The sequence below is a fragment of the Elaeis guineensis genome, chromosome 8 (assembly GCF_000442705.2).
Source record: "Elaeis guineensis isolate ETL-2024a chromosome 8, EG11, whole genome shotgun sequence".
In the NCBI taxonomy this organism is placed as follows: Eukaryota; Viridiplantae; Streptophyta; class Magnoliopsida; order Arecales; family Arecaceae; genus Elaeis; species Elaeis guineensis.
The window spans coordinates 3248408-3267360 of record NC_026000.2 but is presented as its reverse complement, the minus strand read 5'-3'; the positions used below and the strand labels follow the sequence as shown (position 1 = coordinate 3267360).

General features: G+C 36.1%; 1 protein-coding gene across 3 annotated transcripts; it reads left to right on the top strand.

Moving 5' to 3' along the window:
* Window positions 1-909: 909 nt before the first annotated feature.
* LOC105050759 (autophagy-related protein 18b) lies at window positions 910-18300 on the top strand. Of its 3 annotated transcripts, none has more exons than XM_010930897.4 (11): window positions 910-1078; window positions 1481-1554; window positions 8733-8806; window positions 8917-9026; window positions 10942-11033; window positions 13616-13728; window positions 15799-15918; window positions 16060-16205; window positions 16327-16437; window positions 16520-16579; window positions 17728-18300. In XM_010930897.4, exons 1-11 carry the CDS (start codon window positions 1011-1013, stop codon window positions 17861-17863), a joined length of 1104 nt encoding a protein of 367 aa, XP_010929199.1. In that variant the 5' UTR covers window positions 910-1010; the 3' UTR covers window positions 17864-18300. The 3 variants fall into 3 exon arrangements, with proteins under 3 accessions (XP_010929199.1, XP_019708171.1, XP_019708170.1); XM_019852612.3 differs by having other exon boundaries at window positions 944-1078; window positions 1474-1554; window positions 17728-18054; XM_019852611.2 differs by lacking the exon at window positions 1481-1554 and having other exon boundaries at window positions 951-1078; window positions 17728-18054.
* The last annotated feature ends 653 nt before the right edge of the window (window positions 18301-18953 follow it).

Genomic DNA, 18953 nt, shown 5'->3' with positions numbered 1-18953 from the left:
AAGTAAATGGGAGGAATGGCCAAAATCATTATAACCGTCATATGATTTATTTAGAATTATGACAAGGAGTTAGGCATCATAAAGAGAGAGAGAGAGAGAATATTGTTAGTTCAATGATCGCTTACCTTTAAAATCTGTGAGAAGCATGAGTGAAAGACAAAGTATCATGGAGCATGATTTTAAACAATGGTGTTATAGAAACCATAGCAACCGTCGCCGTGATAGTTTCAAACACCTAACATAACATCACTAAGATGAAAAAATATATAAAAATATAATGGTTGTTATTTTTTCATTATTTCTGTTATTTCATATTATACTTTCTTTTACATAAAATAATATTTCTTAGATTTTGTTTTATTTTTTCAAAATTCTTTTTAAAAGTCGTAATGCAGTCTAGAAAAGTATGTTACTCTATCTTAAAAACAAAGAAAACCATTATTTTTTATTATAACACCACTACGATAATTGTTATTTTAATAATTATTTTTATTGTTAACAATTTGTTTAAGATAAACAATGCTATTATAGCCGTAATCTGATGATGATGATGATGGGCCAAAATTATGGTTGGATAGCATGTTGTTTGGAGAGGGGCAAGTAAACCCAGCCCAGAAGGTACATTTCTCGACATTACGTAGAACTCTGCCCTCTAGCCTCAAGGTGTAATTATTACTTAGACCAGGTCCAATGGACCACAACAAGTCCCACGGTGGATAACACGCCACATTACCCCTTGTATTTCACCTGTTCCCGATCGCGAGTTATCCACCGTGCATATGCTCCGAGATTTGCCCTGGTCCACTTGGACCTGGTCCATGCCATACTTTCTCCCGATCAAGACCCGTCCATTACCCAACCCCTTTGAGTCCACTTGCGACGCATCAAATAAAGTTCCTTTTCTTATCGCCGTCAGATCAACTCGAGGCATCCGGTTCGGAACTTTTTCCCCCAGTTCGTCCCCGTTCTCTCTCTTTAAAACGAATCAAGAAGTCCCTTCCGCCACCAAGATGGCCACCACCACCTCTTCCTCCTCCGCCTCTCCCATCCTCTGCGCCTCCTTTAACCAAGACAACAGGTGACTCCCTAAGAAGCCCGTGCCCAATTTGGGCTAGATTTTCGGGCTGCTTTTCTCTTTCTTCCAATCGATCGGGACTTTGGGCTTTTGTTATTTAGTTTTAGGGTTCTGGATTTGACTCGGCCGACGATTTGGATGTAATTTGGGGGTATTTGTTGGTTTCAATTCCATAGCAGGAAGAATCGAACGTTTTGGATTCCCGTTAGCTGAGAACTTCATTGCAATTCTTGTCTATCGCATGGTTTGAATAGCACGGAATGAAATTTGGGGATTTCTGGGTTGATTTAATTCGTCTTTTGGTTGCAATTCTGGTCCGTTGTTCAGTTTCAGTAGCATAGTGAATAATTTGGAAGGTTTTGGATTGACTTAGCTTATGGTATGGATATGTTTTTGAGGTGGCAGTTGCTTTTCTATTGGAACGAAGGATGGGTTTAAGATATTTGATGCACGGAGTGGAAGATTATGCTACGAGAGAGGTGAGTTTGATGACAGCTAAACTTGCTCTCCCCTTCTTTTTAATAGAGCATTGTAATACTAATTCATGTGAAAAATTTACTGGGAGTTGCAGACAAGAAAGTCGCTATCATCATGCAAATCTACTGGCTGATGCATAAAATAATGAACCATATCCCACTAAATATGGGTTGGTTGATATATCATGATCAGTTGGCCCTTATTGATGAAAAGTATCTGTGGCATGTTTAATTTAAAAAAAAAGGTTCAAACTTTCCATAGAGGAAATTTGTGGTTTTTATTTCATGTATTATAATTTTCAAAGACTATCTACACCAAATAATAAGAAATGTGTTTTGCCTGGTCATAACCAAATTCAACTCTAAACGGTTGATTTTCTGTCATAAGTTGGTTATGTCCAGCTGTTGATGCAAAAATACGAAATGCTAGCAATTTTTTTTTAAAATTAATTAATTAATGTTTTTGTTAGTGTTAATAGTGTCTTTATGGGACTATCAAGAAGTGACTGGATGAGACTGTTTTTTTGTTTTCTGCTATGACTTATATGCGAGTCTAGGATCTTTGTTGAGCTGCCACTCTCACTAGAATTGGCTGGAAATATCTAGATAAGCTGGTGGACTTGATGGAGATTGTTTGAGGTGAGGAAAATTTGATTGCCAAAATATGAACTTGAAATTAGAGAGTGATCAAGATTGAAAAGCTTGAAGATGCATCAAGTCCTTGCTAGAAACCCATGTTCTGGACAGCAAAGTAGAAAGTGCTTTACTATTTGAGGAAGATCCAACACCAGGGTTTGGCAAAAGGTGGTATACCTGGATATTATGATATATGACGAGTTAAATTGAAGCAAACATCTCTTTGATCACTGAAAGTGGAAAATGAGAATTCTAGGTTCTTCAAATTTGCTAAATATAATTGAGCACAGACTGGAGATCGTAGACATAAGTTTGTTAGGTGATCCCAAAATAGGTTACTGATGGAATTATGGAATCCAAGGTAAAAAGAGTTGTTTGATAGCGCTAAAATGAGCTGAATGGATCGAGATATCAAAAGAGAATCTTACGAACGGTTTTTCTAAAGAATAACTGTTACATTAATGAAAATTTTTGGCTGAGTTGCATCCTTGGGAAATGATGTCTGGAATTCTTAATATCTCCACCAGCTATTTTGGACATCTATTAACGACCTGATGTAAATGCAAATTATCATGTAGCAAGAAAGGAGTTTGGAAGTCATTTTGTGCTATCATAATTTTTCAAATTTTAAATCGAAAGTTCTAACGACTCAAGGAAGATGCTAAAACAAAATGAGAGGGTATACAAGATTCTGGGGACAGGGAGGGGGGCATTAACATTTAGTGGAGAAGGAAGAAAGGGAGAATCAAGAAAAGAAGAAAGGGAAGATTACAGTGCCCTCCTTCGGGTCAAAGGCTGTCTACTGATTGAAAACTTAATAAACTGATAGTTTTATGAATTGTTCTTAGAGATCTGTATATCTGGTCCTGTTTATAAAGCTATTAAAACTATAATAATCAAATTCTAGCATTTTCGGATGAAATTACTAAGTAATTTGATCCAGCGAGGACCTACCGTTCCACTAAGAAACCACTAAAATTTATCATAGTATGACCCAGGCTTAAGATATTTACTTGCTTGCTCACTTTCACCTAATTCTTAAAGACTGCATCAACCAAGGATTTCGGAACCGGTACTGAGCCCCATACGGGTTCCGGCATGGCGTACCGGTTCGGTACTAGTACACCATTTTTTTTTGATTTTTAAGTTGAATTTGATTTCAAATTTTTTTTGATTACTTTTTAAACTACTTTATATCCAAATTAATGTTTATTTAAGTCATATAATAATTCTACCATCCAAAAAAAAAAGAAGTCTAAAATACTAAAAGTCTAAAATAATACAATAAATATATATAAAGTACAAATTACAAAGAATAATATGCTAATCTCAGGATCTCTGTTGATTTAAGATCTCGTTGAATGTCTGTATCAGTCGTAGACATCCGGATCAACCACATACTCCGGAGGAACATTAGTCTATCTCTCTAACCAAGTGTCATTGTAATACTAAATATTCATCCTATAAGGTATCCTCTCAAGATTGTAAGATATATCAGATCTCTCGCTCATCTGACTATGAGAGGTATTCTCGGGATGATGGTATGGCTGTGGAGGAATCCATCCAAATATGTCGGTAGCAAAATCCGATCCATAAGGTGCTTCGGACTGCATAAGATAATAACCATTAGAAGTCGATGTCTCGGATATACCATATCCATATGGATCATAAGCTGTCTGCGGATGATAGGATCCTTAGTACGAGGATAATCGAGATACATCCATGGATCCTACTCCACGTGCAAGGTCATCTGCAGCTGTATCATATGCTAGACGACCTCTGGGAGGCCGTTGTCTGTATGAGATCGTCTCCTCACGGGATCTATCAGATCGTCCGTAGTCCTATCTTATGTGGCATGTGTAAATTGGGACTTATCGGTAACTTGAGTACCACCCTGCGGCTGTGTCTCATGAATAGTGGTCTCGTATCCTCCAATCCTTTCTTGATCATCAGATCCTTTAGTCCCTCCTTGATCATTAGATCCATGATTACTACCATCACTCTCACTGCTGCTGGTCTCTGAATCTGAGTCAACTGGCTCCTGCATTCTCGAGGATGCTGTAACTGCCGTTCTTTTTTTTCGCCTTTTCGAGCTCCCTCAGTGCCCCTTTGTGACCAGTCTCGTCTCAGCATTTCTCGCTAAAACAACTGGCCCTGTATCTCGAATATGGAGTCACGTGATGAATGACTCCCCTATGATTTTTCAGGTTGTGGCTGATCAGCTGGAACTCTATATAAAATATTTCTTTCCATCCATTGTCTTGGATCCACCCTAATCTCCCTAGCTACCACACTGGCTGGTCGTGGAGGAGATCCCAGCTCATCAAGTTTCGGCTCTTGCTGCTGACATGCAAGCCATCCAATCATCGGATCCTTATCATCAATGGCATAATCATCTATCGTCGGATTCGTATACTTCAGCTGTACTTCATCCTGCACACATTTTAGTCTCCATCTCAAATTATAGTACACATAAACAAGATCGTTGAGGCACTTCTATGTCAGACGGTTTCTCTGTTTGCTGTGGATAAGAGTGAAAGTCGATCAATTGCGCTCACATCCACCAGTGGAGATCGTTTCGGAAAGAATGTGGATGGCCATATTTTTCAAATTTGGTGCAGACTATCCAAAATGGATCCACCATTCAGCCGTCAAAAAATTAAACAAAATTATATATCAGATTTATGATATTAGTAGGCATGTAATTTGAACAAAATGCTCACTGTTGATATGTAATTTATCTGGATTCATCTTCTTTTTACTTATGACAGCCGATGAGACTCCAAAGTTATCTGTTCTATCTCTAAACTGTTTCGTCTGTAAGAAATATATTCATTTTAGTAACAAATATATTATTAAGTTAAATAGTCGTATTTTAATTGACCTAATGTACCTCTTACAAACACATAGATGTGATTTCGAGATCGGACACCATCTTATATATAACATTATGGAGAGCAGTAAGAAGCTCATTATCCATATTTATTATGGATATGCTGTACTGAAACATCGGATTCAAATAGTAAACTGAAAATAAATTTCACAGTGATTAAGTAAATTTTTAGTGTCAAAAAAGGAAAAGATTAAAAGAAAAATTTTCAGATCATTTTTGAATTCATGCTTACCCGCTAGATGCAAATCTCTATCCATCTGATAGTCCTAGCGACGATCGATATGTTGATATATTTTCGGACATGTTTGGGATCTATTTCACTGATCTGTTGTTTTACCCTCTCCATCATGTGATACATGAAGTCCATCTGGGAGTATCTCTCGCTGTCCACGGTGTGAAGCACTTCATATGATGGCTGGATAACCTTCACTATTTTATCAGTCCGTTGCCAGAATGACTGACTGGTCATCAAGTTCTCCACATAACTTTCCATAGTGTCGGCCCTCGTATATCTACACTTCTGTCATTCGGCACTGACAAACATCTAACGCAAGGCTGCTTTTTTCTGCAGAAGGCTATCAAGTGCTATGTAGTTTGTAGCAAGCCGTGTGACATCTGGTCTCAAGATCTCTCCTTCAGTATATTTTCGCATCAAGGACAGTACCCATGTATGATTGTAGATAAATTTAGTAATAGACTGGGCTGTATCCACTGCTGCACTCTACAAAGCTTTTCAATATCTATCAACATCAGGTCAATGCAATGTACAGTATATGATGTCCAGTAAATATGCGATCGCTGCTCCATCAGCAATCATTAGCGGCTTTATATTGCAGTCCATTATCTATGATGATCTGTATGATATTCTGCTTTCCAACTGAATCAATCACCTCCTCCATCAGTCCAAGAATGTATGTGGCGTTGTACATCCTATCTGAAGCATCAATTGATTTGTGAAAAATATTTTTTCATCATAATATGTCAAAAAATTTATGATACTCTATCTAGTAGGATCGATCCAATCATCACACATCACCGTCAGTCTGTATATGGGCCATTTACTCTTGTAAGAAGAGATTCATCTCTCTAACTCTTCTTTATTGCTGTCAAGAAGCTGACCATGGATATCCTTGGGTGCTGGAGGATTTATACAGGGGTCGGCAGTCTGTATTACTGAAATGGCAAATCGATAGTAAGTATTGCCCGTTGTATTTGCTGGAATGTGGCTAAAATGAAATCATGATTCAATAGCTCGCCGCATATCCTTCTTCTTATCCTTCTTCAACATAGTGTCAACCCTCTACTGTTTGAAATTTTTGCTAGGAAAAGCATATGGATCCAAATTATGATTGGTGGCTCCTGCTGGAATATCTCTGTAGGATCTCCTCTTACTGCCAAAAGTCTCCGGCATCGATGAAATACCCTTCCTCTACTGACTGGCTTCCTGATAGAGGTGGTCCTCTTGAATTTAGACTCTCTTCTTGCGATCGCAAGCTGGATCCCGACTCATAGAATGACGGTCCAAATCGCTCTTTATATCTGGCCATCTCCTCCAGCCTGTACTGCTCATCCAAATTTGCCTGAATGGTAGCTTCAATCTCTGCCTCCTTGTCATATGGAGCAAAGGCCTTCTCTGACTTTCTGGAATGATAGGAAAGTGGCTCTCTAGCTCGACAGTCTACCTCTACTTTCTTCTCCTTTGCCCTCTTTTTCACTGCTTTCTGATCAGCGAAGTGCTTCTTCATAAACTGTCAGACCTCCTGTGGGTATTTCTGACACATGGCCACATCCCGATAACCACCAGCCAAATACTGTTTCAATCTAGTTATCCTTTCTCCTTTAAACTCTGTGCCGCACCATTTGTATATCCAATAGTGCTGAGCTGCGAGCATCTCACCATGCTTCCAGCCATTGTTATGCTCTGCATTCTTTTTCTTACTCATTTCTGCAAGTTGAACAAAATACGACAGTTTAATAATTTTTTGATATTATATTTGTTTTGAATTTAATTTTTTAATAATTTTTTTAAAATATATAAATATATATTAAAAGATACTTAACGAAAATAAATGATTTTAGTGTCATCATGTAGATCATCTAATGATCTACAACATACAATGAAATCATACCAAAATCATAAATTTTGACATGATTTTTTCTTATTTTTTAATTTTTTAGTGGTTATGACAAAAAATATGAAAAATAAAATATTTAGTGATAGAACGAAGGATTACCTTACTTTCGATCGAAATTTATTGCCCCGTCAAAAGAGTTGTGAAATTTTTCTTGAATTTTTTCTTTTTTTTTGGAAGGCCGTCGCTCCGTCGTTCACTCTCGAGAGAGGCTCTCGGGTTTCTGGGAGTCTCAGACTCTCAGAATCAAAGGAGACAAAGGCAACCACCCCCTCCCCCTGGCCCCCCCCACATGGCCTGTCGGTACGGCTTGGTTCCGAGCCGTACCGACCCGAACTGAGAGAAATCAGTCGATTTCTCTCAATTCACAGGCGAACCGCACCGAACCGGCTCGGTTCGGTATGATTTTTGTAATTTACCGAAAAAGGGGGGTGAATTGCACCGGTCCCCGCCCCCCCGATTCTTTTTGGTTTGGTACGCCCTAAACCGGTTCGGTTCGGTGTGGTTTTTGTAATTTACCGAAAAAGGGGGTGAACTGCACCGATCCCCCCTGGTTCTTTTTGGTTTGCTGTGCCCTGTACCTGTCGGTTTGGGCCGGTATGGGAAACCCTGGCATCGACCATTTTAATGAAAACTGGGCCTCTATCTGGGTGCTTGCAACCAAAACGGCATGTTACTCTGTGAAGTTGTCTTTGAAAAGGTAAGCAATTTAACTAGCGGCCACTTCCTGTACCATAGTTACAATCTATCCACTTCCAAAACCTAAATGTTATTTACCATAGCCAATGACTGCTATTAATCAAAAATAAAAGCTAAGATTTGATGGACATGTGTGTCTGTGGCAATTTGGGGCACCAATGTTAGACATGTTTCTGTGCTTTATGGTGAGACTGGGATGCTATAATGTTTTAGAGATATGGACTGTTATACATATATGTACATCCATATATTTAGATATGTATGCTTTAATGTACATCCATCTGTAACCTTGTCATCATTTAACATCCTTTTATGTATTGACCATAAAATGAAATAAATTAAAACAATTCCACAAGCTTGCCACTTAATCTAAGAAAGATAACTAACGCCTTACTTTGGAGCCCGTTTCAGTTGCCCTGAGGTATAAACTCATATTGATGTCCAGTGAAGGAACATAGAATGCAAACTTCATTGTTAATGGTTCATGATAGGTAAAGACACTTTCCATGATGTTGCTAGCTGCTCTCTGTATGTTTAGAGTTTCATTTTTAGCATTCTTTAATGTGATTGTGTAGTCTCTGTATTCTTATGATAATTACATCTGGCAAGAAAATAGTTGTTGCTCAAGAATTGTTTTCTAAATATCAAATTTCAGAAGAAAGACTATGATTATAGACTTCTCCACAAAATTACATGGTGTGTTCTAATTGTCAAACTAACATCTTATTTTTCTAGTTATAATATTTTTTTATCTTTATGAACTATATTTTCATCTCTTACTAGTCATAAGGGTAAAGTTTTCCTGATCACATTTTTGGCAGTTGTTGGTGCATTTAGCATTGTAGAAATGCTATTTAGCTCAAGTCTTCTTGCTATAGTTGGAGCAGGGGAGCAGGTATCTGATTCATTCTTTTCATTTCTAATTTTATTCTCATGTGACAACTCTAATTTGCATATGAAGAACCAAAGCAAGTGTCATACTGTGTTTCAATTTGACTCAAACAGCCATCATTGTCTCCTCGGCGGCTTTGTCTTTTCAATACTGTTACTGGAACTGCACTGAGAGAACTAAATTATTTGACATCAATCCTAGCCATTCGTATCAATAGGAAAAGGTATCTGCTCGCCATTCTCATTACAAACTGCTTGCTAATTTGTACATTCTTTCCAATAGATGTACATTGGAGATGAAAATCAAAATTACAGGTCTGCTTTTTTTAATAGATATGACCCTACATATTCTATATACCTTAAGGTTGAATTTGTGAATATTAGCATTTTTAGTTTGGCAAATTTTTTGGTCTTTTGTGTTATATATGCAAATATTTTGTTTTATTAAAATTTTTTTATTTGTTAATAATTTGATCAAAGCCTCTCGTTTTTTATCACTTCCCAGAGTTCTTGCCTTGCCTGCTGAATCTTTTATTTTTTCGGTATCTTGTTATGCTTATGCTTACTATCACCAGAGTATATTTAACCAGTGAAAGTGAAGTATCTCTAAAGATAATTCAAAATGGTTGTTTATGTTTGATTTTTCATCTGACTCGCTTTTCCATTTCAATATCATGCTATTAATCTTCACGGTCTCATCCCTGATCTTTTATCTTTATTGATGTTATTTTGTAAGATTTCCAAGCTTTTATGTGATTTGAGCAACAGAAAGTTAAGTACTTAAGTTAATATCATCATGAACCTGCGAGCAGTAGAATGACTAATATTTGTCTTGCCAATGACTTAAGGTGTAAACTAACAGGCTTTGGATGACCAGTCTCCTTTTGTTTTGAGTTCTAGAGAAATTTTTATTTTTCATATTTGTTTGATGTTCTTGACTCCTTTTTTTCTTTTTTTTCCTTTTTTAAAGAAATTATCTTGTTCTCTACCTTTGTATGAAAGTTAAGCAATGACTTAGTTATATTTATTCCATTAACTGCTGCACCATAAAACATGGGGAAATAAACTTATTCCTCTGAGATATTGCTATGTTTTCATGGCTCCTTTTTATTCCTCAACTATCTGCAGAATAATAAACTTTATCTGCAAATGGTTGATATCTTGAGAAATCAGTAGAAGAAGACATGACAGATCTCTTAAAAAGAATCAGCTGTCTTAGTGGTGTAAATCCAAGTTTAGTTGTTTGGACAATTGAATAAAGGGAGTTGTTTTGAAGACCAAGAAGATATCAACTTCTGGCCTAACAGACTGAAATACTCTTGGGGTTTGGAAGGGTGACATAATGGATATGTTTTTGGGTGTTAATATTATTTTAGCAACTTGCATAGCTTGATAGTATTGAAAATATGGGCGGTTCATTGCAAAACTGCACAGTGGACATGCAAACTCTGAAGCAATACTTGCAGGCCCTCAAACCACATTTGTGATTTACTGTAATTTGGTGCAATTATCATTATAGTTTAGCTTGTTAATAATATATCTCACCACAAAAGCAAAATGGTCATGCATTTGGCCTACAGATTATAATTGCACAACCTCAGATGTTTCTCTTTATTGATTTGCTTGTATGTAGTTCAGTTTAATATGACTTTTGGTATCTTATTTCTTGTTCTTGGAGATATGGGAATTGCTACATTTGATCACCATTTTTGTCGATTCAGTTTGGCACTGCTTTTTTCTTTCCGGCAAAAATTTTCATGCTGTATAATTTGTACTTTGTTTTAACTCTATATTCAAGATATTCCACTTATTCCATTGGAGGAGTCCCCATGATACCTCCTATCTGAGTTCAGAGAGTTCAAATACATGTTGACTTGCATGATTTTGCATCATATGTTTTTGTAAGATTTGGAATGCTGCTTGTTGCTCAATTCTAGTGCATAGATGAATGCATTATATCTTGCAAACTATGCTTCTTTAGAAGTCTCTACCTTTGTGAAACTGCATAAGCATATGTTGGCATTAATGTTTTGTTTTCATATGTGCAGAAGTCACCTGCCTAACTAGATGCATACATCTGATTGAACATGACCAGTCTTCAGTTACCATTTTAATTGTTTGTATTCACATCATGTGCAGACTTATTGTCATATTGCAGGATAAAACATATATTTATGACTTGAACAGCCTTGCTATTCTGGACACCATAGATACTGTCCCAAATAACAAAGGTTAGGGTAACAAATCTTCCTCTGCTTGTATTATTTGTTTTTAAAGAGAGATTTTCCTAACTTGAACATTTGTCGGGATCCATGAATAACATGTCTTCTATATTCTGTTTGTCAACATATTGTTCATTTTAACAATATGGCAAAGTGCATGTTCGGGATATGTGTGCTTCACATTGTTACTTGTATGTTTCTTGTTATAATATCTGCTATTTATACAGGGCCAGGCTGTAGATTGGAGCAGTTTTCTCTTCTTTTATTGTTTGCACTCTATTGTATATATTGTGCAAAATATTGTAGAATGCTTTGATTTATGCATAATCACGGACTGAAAAGCGAAAAGTACATATAGATCCCTCCTCATGGTCAAGCCCAGGGTATCTCAATTTATGATTTTTAGAGGCTACTCTCCTCCTGTCAAAAGGCCACATTGTCTATGATACATATTTTATGCACTTATCTTCTGTTTATAAGATATAAGCTGTGTTTATTCTCATATTTGTTACATCAAAGTTTCTTTTCCTTTTCTTTTCCCACCATTTAAATCTAACAAGAGCTGGCCTAAAATCTGTGCGGACAGACCTGAAATTGATCCCTGATCCAGCTTGACCTCGTAAAATGAATGGGTTAGATCTGAGTGCAAATTATAGACCCAAAACCAATTTGAGGTTCCAGTTGTTCATGAACTGTTCATTGGCTGAATGATACTGAAGTCTGAAGCTATACCTGAATTTTTTGATTGTTGATTCACGTGCCAGTAGGTCACAAACATTTGAAAACTGTTCATGAATAATTTATGATTTAATTCATGTGATTATCATGGATTACATGTTAATTATGTAATATGTTCTTGTTGATGGCAGTGCTGTTGCTGCCCCTGACATGCTTGTTCTTGCAAAAACTGATTTATAAGTATAGCAGTAATTTTTATCTTTTTATTATTTGAAAACTATTTGTCTTTGAGGTTCTTTGTGAGTTGTTGGTGACTCTCTCTCTCTCTCTCTCTCAAACACACACACACATCTTAAATCTTCCTCTTAGATGAACAGTTTGTAAATGCCAAGTTAGTAGTAATATAAATAGGTTTTTTATTAGTAATTTATCATATGGGTAAAATATATGTCAATTTTTTCGGCAGAAATGTACATCAATATTTTACATGGATCATCTGATACAACATCTATGAGTTTGGTTGCATTAATTCTTGGGTCTTAGGTGTTAACCTTGCAAATATGAACAAACATAGGAGGATGTTTCAAATAGAAAGCATTTATATGTTGTGAAGGTATTGTGGGAATGCTAACAAAAACAAGAAGAGATCAAGAAGCTAAAACAAAAAATATAAAAAGTATAAATATATGACATATGTACTTGAGCTATTGGAAAATAGCTTATTTTCTTGTTCTCCTCTGTTCTTTGTCTTCGATTTGTCCTAAAACACTCACCTAAATTTCTCCTCTCCCTCCCATATCTATTTCTTTCTTCATTCCAATCTCTAACTCTAGATTTTCATTTGCTATATCTTTAGAAAAGAAGGTTGTATGAATAGCAAAGGACATGGAATGCCTAAAGTCCATGAAATTTGGAGCGGTTGCTATTAAACAAAACATGTGGGAAGCTTATTATTTGAAATTTTTTTTTTTCCAGAGAAAGCTTTGAGAATATTTGATTAGGTAAATTTTCCATATAAATATGTACAGTGATGATTGTCTAAAGACATAAATTGCTATTTAGCAAATATAACGAACTCACATCCATTCCAAGTTGGAATCCACAAATCACTCTACAATCCCACAGTTATAGGAGATCATCTTTTTCTAAATTTCCAAATCTCATCAATACTTTTCTTGAGCCAAATTCTGCAGACTGTGGGGAGGGTGCACATTCTTGGCGAACAAATTATGGCTATACACTAACCAATTAGGCTCTGCTCTAAATTTCTTGTTCCACTCTACAATCCCGTGAACCCCCTGGCTCTGCTGTTGGCTGTGTGATATGCTGGACCCAAAAAATGTATATGCTGGTGGAAGTGCAGGAAGGGCCTTTATATGCCCTAAATTATAGGGATGAGAGAATTTAATGTACAGAAGTCTAGGAGATTCAGTTAGAGATTGCATCAAGATTGGGTTGAAGATCTGAAACATAGAAGGGAAGACTTAAGCTGAAGGCTAGAGGGTCTGAAACATAGATGGGAAGACCTAAGAGTGCAAAACAATAAAATAAGATTATCAGTCAAGGATAACAAAACAAGGTCCAGCATGCCCATGTTATTAGCTTCTAAATACTTCTTCGCGCAATATTGAATTATATTATAAATCTTGTATGTGTTACATGCCCTTGTATCTCTTATTTCTGCCTCATTTTCACTATCTGCCGTCATGATCTGTGAGATTTCAACAAATCTTGTATTAAATCCATACCTTATGGCCATTCATCAAAGTATTTCCAACCTGCATTTCTTTTGTGGAAAATTAACTCAAAAAAGCTTATAGACACAGAAAATTGGTTTTTGAACTGAAGTTTATGGTGCTTCTTAATATCTTTGAAGATTTTTTTTTTGAAAAAAATCATAGCTGCTGTTTCAGGGCTCTGTGCATTTTCTCCTAGTTCAGAAGGTTGCTATTTGGCTCTTCCAGCAAGTACGACCAAAGGATCTGTTTTGGTATACAACACGGTGGAGCTGCAATCACTTTGTCAGGTTGTTAAAGATATGCACTTTTGTTCACCACCATTTTTTATGTTGCTTCACCCATCATCTTGGCAGGTTTTTCTTGCTTTTATGCCAAGGACATTTGCCGTTCTCTTTTGTACGGATATTCTTTACATTTAAGGGAACTACTTTGCTCAAACCTTAGGCATTGGCTGATGCAAATCCATCCAAATCTTTTTTTCTTTTATCAAAAGCTCTCTTGGTTCCTAATCTATTTTGTTTTTAATTCATATTTTAATATTTGATATTTGATGATGAGCCTTGGTGCAACAGCTTGTGACCTGAAGGTCATGGATTTGAAACACAAAAATAGCCTCTCAGCATGTCGGGGTAAGGCTGTATACATCTAACCTTTCCCAGACCCCGTAATGGCAGAAGTCTTGTGCACTAGGCTGTCCTTTTTTAAAATATTTGAAATTTTTACTTTTATGATTGGCTATTTGAAATCTTCTTCATTATTAATTCCTTTCCGGAGTTGCATCCTCCATCCAGGCAAGCTCCTTCAAATTATTTGTGCAATTGCCTTTTATCTTTCCCTTCTTTTCTAAAGACAAACTCAAACTCTTTTCTAGGTGTGGTCGCATCCGAACTTCATTATGGACATTAGCAGGGCTGCAATTAAACTAAGGCCCTGTTTAGGATTGCTATTAGTGGTAGAGCTTTTGAAACTTTTGAAAGTAGAGGTTTTATAAAAGACTATTAGTTGTTTGGTAACTATATTTCTAAAGTATTGTAGAACTTTAACATGTGTCTGGTAATCAAACTAATAAAGTGTTTTTAGTATGACAAATGACAATAAAGGATATTACATAGTATGGTACAGTAGGCTATAATATAATGTAATATTACATATGATTGCGCATTAAACATTATTATGCAGTATAATATTATTGTAGTGCAATATATTATTTTGTATTTTTGGAATATAATATAATATTATTATAATATAGTGCAATATAATATTGTATACTAAAGCATAATAATATAACATAATATGATATTATATGATATGATATAATATTATATAGTATAGTATAATATAACATAACATATTATTGTAATATAATATAATATAGTAATGCATTATTATATAATTATAATAATATAATTTAATATAATAATGTAATAACATAATATGATATAATATATTTATGGTATCATAATATATATGATACAATAAGATATGATATGACATAACATAACATAACGGAATATCATATCAAGTATACATTTGTTCATGGGCATTTTGGTCACCACGATTTTTTTTAAAGCTAAAACAATTTCATGACATCTGCCAAAAAGCACTTTTTGAGAGAAGCTCAAAAATGAAACTTCTCCTAAGTAGATCTTTTTCAGCTTTCTGGCAAAGTCAGAACATCTCCCAGATTTTTTGCCTTATGCTACTATACCATCCAAAAGTGCTTTTGGAGGGCTAGGAAGTGCTTTCTAGCTCCCCAAAAGCTTTGCCAAACTGGGCCTAAGCCATATTTCAAACAGCTCAAGCTTAGCTCACTGACTTAATTAAGCTCTTTTATTTTATAATAGAGCAAAGCTCAAAATAAAAGAGCAAAGCTCAAGCTGCAGTTTGAGTTCTAGCTTATAAGCCAAGTCGAACACTCTCTGTCTGTGAAAACTAATTACATGCTTTATCTTGGGTCATTCAAGCTGGTTGAGCCAAGCTTGAACACCCATGACTGAAGTTTGGCTCCTAAACACTATTTGACTGATCCAAGCCAAGCTAGAATAGCATATTCTCAGTTTTGCTTATTTGCAGCTTTAGCATTAAACTTTATACTTGGCGTACAGTAGTCTAATTGAAAGTTTCATGATATTCTCTAGGGAAACTCTGTTTTAATTTGCTTCATTGATAAGCCACACCTTTCTCTAACACTGAAAAGCATCTTTACACTTTCTGGCAAATGGATAATAATTGATGGCCAAATGTCATAACATTTTTATATGTGATGATCTGCTTTAACAGGTCAAAGAAAATGTGTAAAGTGACATAACTTCTGTATTTGCTTTTTGTTTTTAACTGCCATATAACAATGGCAACAGATAGATGCACACCGTTCTCCATTAGCTGCAATTGTCTTCTCTTCCAATGGCATGTATCTGGCAACAGCTTCTGAACAGGGAACAATAATCAGAGTGCATCTAGTTTCACAAGCAACTAAGGTGAACATTGAGTAATTTCATACTTAAATTTTAGTTTTTGCATTATACTATTTCTTTATATGTTACTATTGATGTTAAATTTAGAAATATGCATTAGAAATAGAAATTTATCAATGACTTAAGCACCATTCTATGTTGCAGTCATATAGTTTTAGAAGAGGAACATATCCATCAACAATCTATTCTCTATCATTTGGACCATCTGCTGAACTTCCAGATATTCTTGTTGCTACAAGCTCATCAGGTTCTTTGCACGTATTTTTCCTGGGGCTTTTGATAAACCAAAGGTTGGAAATAAGCTTATCTCTCAGAACATCACATCGTTCACATGACATTAAAATGTAGTATGGCTTGGCATATGCACTTCTTTGCTTTAATCCTCATCTTCCTTGTTTCTACCTCTTTTAGAAGAAGATCCAACACGCTACTTGGTGCGATGATCCCTGACTCAGTTAATGATGCCTTCGAGCATGCTCATCATCATGTTCTTCACAATGCGGTCCCTGCTGGTGTGAAAAGGTGAAGCTGTAATTTCAATTTTCTTTAGTTGTTTCATTTTTTTAAGTTGATCGGTTGTTGATCTTTGATTCTTTTGGTACAGCCATGTAACAATCTATAACATAGACAATGTTTCAAGTGTTTCCACAATTTCTGCTTTTCGGTGAGTTCTATGCAAACCATGGGAAGTTCTCTCCATCCTGTGATAAGTTTAAGCCCCTTTCTTCATCTAGTAGCTTCTATAGCTGTTCTTGTTTATTAATTTCATTTAAGATGAATGATTATCCAGTATGATGGCAATGCCATCATTGGCATCTGTTCTGTTTTTTCTATGGAACATGAAAATGGATGATGGCAATATGACCATGCCATTCAGATTAATCTTGATTGTGACTACAGTACAATTATTGAGGCAAATATTCATACATGACTGAAAATGTTTGTACTTTGCATGGACAAAGTGTAATATTTGCTTTGGCTTGCATTTAATCCGCAAGTTTAGATAGATCAAGAAGTCTCGAGTCAAATAGACATGGTCATTGTATGTGTGTAATGAACTGGCACCATATTACACACTAATAGAGCAAATATAGGCATGCAAGTGCGTGCAAGTCTGCGAAGCACATATTAAAACTCAATTAGTTCTCAGTCTATATTGTGCGATTCATTTATATGTGGTAGTAGAGTGGTCTAATATACATCTCACATGGTATCTTTCAGGCAAGTGATGGGATCCATAGAGGCTATAACTTTGATAAGAAATAACTTACGAGAAGGGTTCATAAAGCCAATGCCAAATAGGTGGGACATCAAATTTGTCCCTATGATATCGACAAAAAATTAGGTTGATGGAGGATAAGTTTGAGGAGAGAATGACCAAAAGGGTTTAGAGAGTTGATGCCAAATAGACAGGATGGTACATCAATCACTTATGGTGCTAATCGATAGTTGTATTTATTTAATTGGATTTGTTGAAAGAAAGTAAAACACCATAACAATTATTTTTTAGATCATTTCAAATTCCTCTTGCTACAAATCTCAATCATGTTGAACTTCACCCATCCACGCACTGATATACATAGAGGAGTACAAGAAGGTTTTTATGCAAGTACAAAGTCTAAGGGATTTTTTAAGAATCAATGCGATCTATATTCTGTTTGCTAAAATGGGTCTTCTGCAGATCTCTTGCCTCTTTTGTCTTGTGCATGTTTGTTATTTTACAATGTCGGTGTCCAGCACTAAGCAGAGGACATGCATCATTTATGAAAAAAAAATTTACTGAGATTCCCTTTCTTTTTCCCAACTTGGCAGGGCATCTATTTTCATCATAACCTATGATGGGAACTTCCGTGATTATACTTTAAGCGTCACCAAGTTGAATGAATCTTCACGGAGCTTGGAGCGTGAATTCAATGTACTAGAAACAATTTCTGATAACCCCTACTGACTAGGAGCAGTGCAGGAAACAAAACTCAATGGTGGGATAAATATGCTACTGTCCTGCATTATTTGCGTGATTGGACAGAAACACAAAGTTGTAAGGAGGGATTGGATTCGACTCTGATGGAGTCTCTAAGAGACATGACTGAACACTTCCATTCCTTGGGGTGGTCGCTGAAGATTGATGCACTGGTTTGTGTGACTGACAGCTAGTTAGCGCTGGTGCAAAGAGCATACTGAGTTTCATACTGGAATCATGAGAAAACATCTGCATTTGGCACTTTGCCAAAGAACATAAGGATTATCTTGGGTCGATTGAATGGGTACTCGTCACCTTTAGGGTCAGTTGTATATTGAAGCAGCATGAGATATATTTTTCATGGCTCCATGTCCACGTAATTGTAATACAGGATTACAATTATATATATCCTTTCATTCCCTTCATATTGTATAAGCAATCCCTGTCAGTTTTTCTAGGATTGTTACTATTCCAATCCACAAGTAGGGCCCCCTTTGTTTTTGGGTAAAGAATGAGGGTCCATTGTTCGCGAGCCAGTTAGTTGTAATACAGGATTGCAATTATATATATCCTTTCATTCCCCTCATATTGTATGAGCAATCCCTGCCAGTTTTTCTAGGATTGTTACTATTCCAATCCACAAGTAGGGCCCCCCCTTTGTTTTTGGGTAAAGAATGAGGGCCCATCATTGTTCGCGAGCCAGTTAGCCACCTGGTTAATTCCTTAAAAACATGAAATTTTGTGGCAAGTCTTTAATTTCAACATTTCCTTGACTTCAAACATTTCTTGAGTAGAATTAGTGAAGGATGTAGTGTTTCCTAAATGGGAAGATTTAAGGAAGATTGACAAAATGGCAGAGGAATAATGAGGGTTCGTAAACTCGATGCTTAAATTGATAGGATAAGCCTTTCTTTCTGATGTTGCAATTGCAATTTGACGATGCAAGCAATTGAATATCCAAAAAATTTGAAAGCAGTTAACCAAATCATCTTTGGCAAGTATCGATTGAAGGCTTGTTCCTTTGCTTATGTTCCACTGTCCTATAATTCAACAATCAGCTAGCATGGCCATTGGCTTT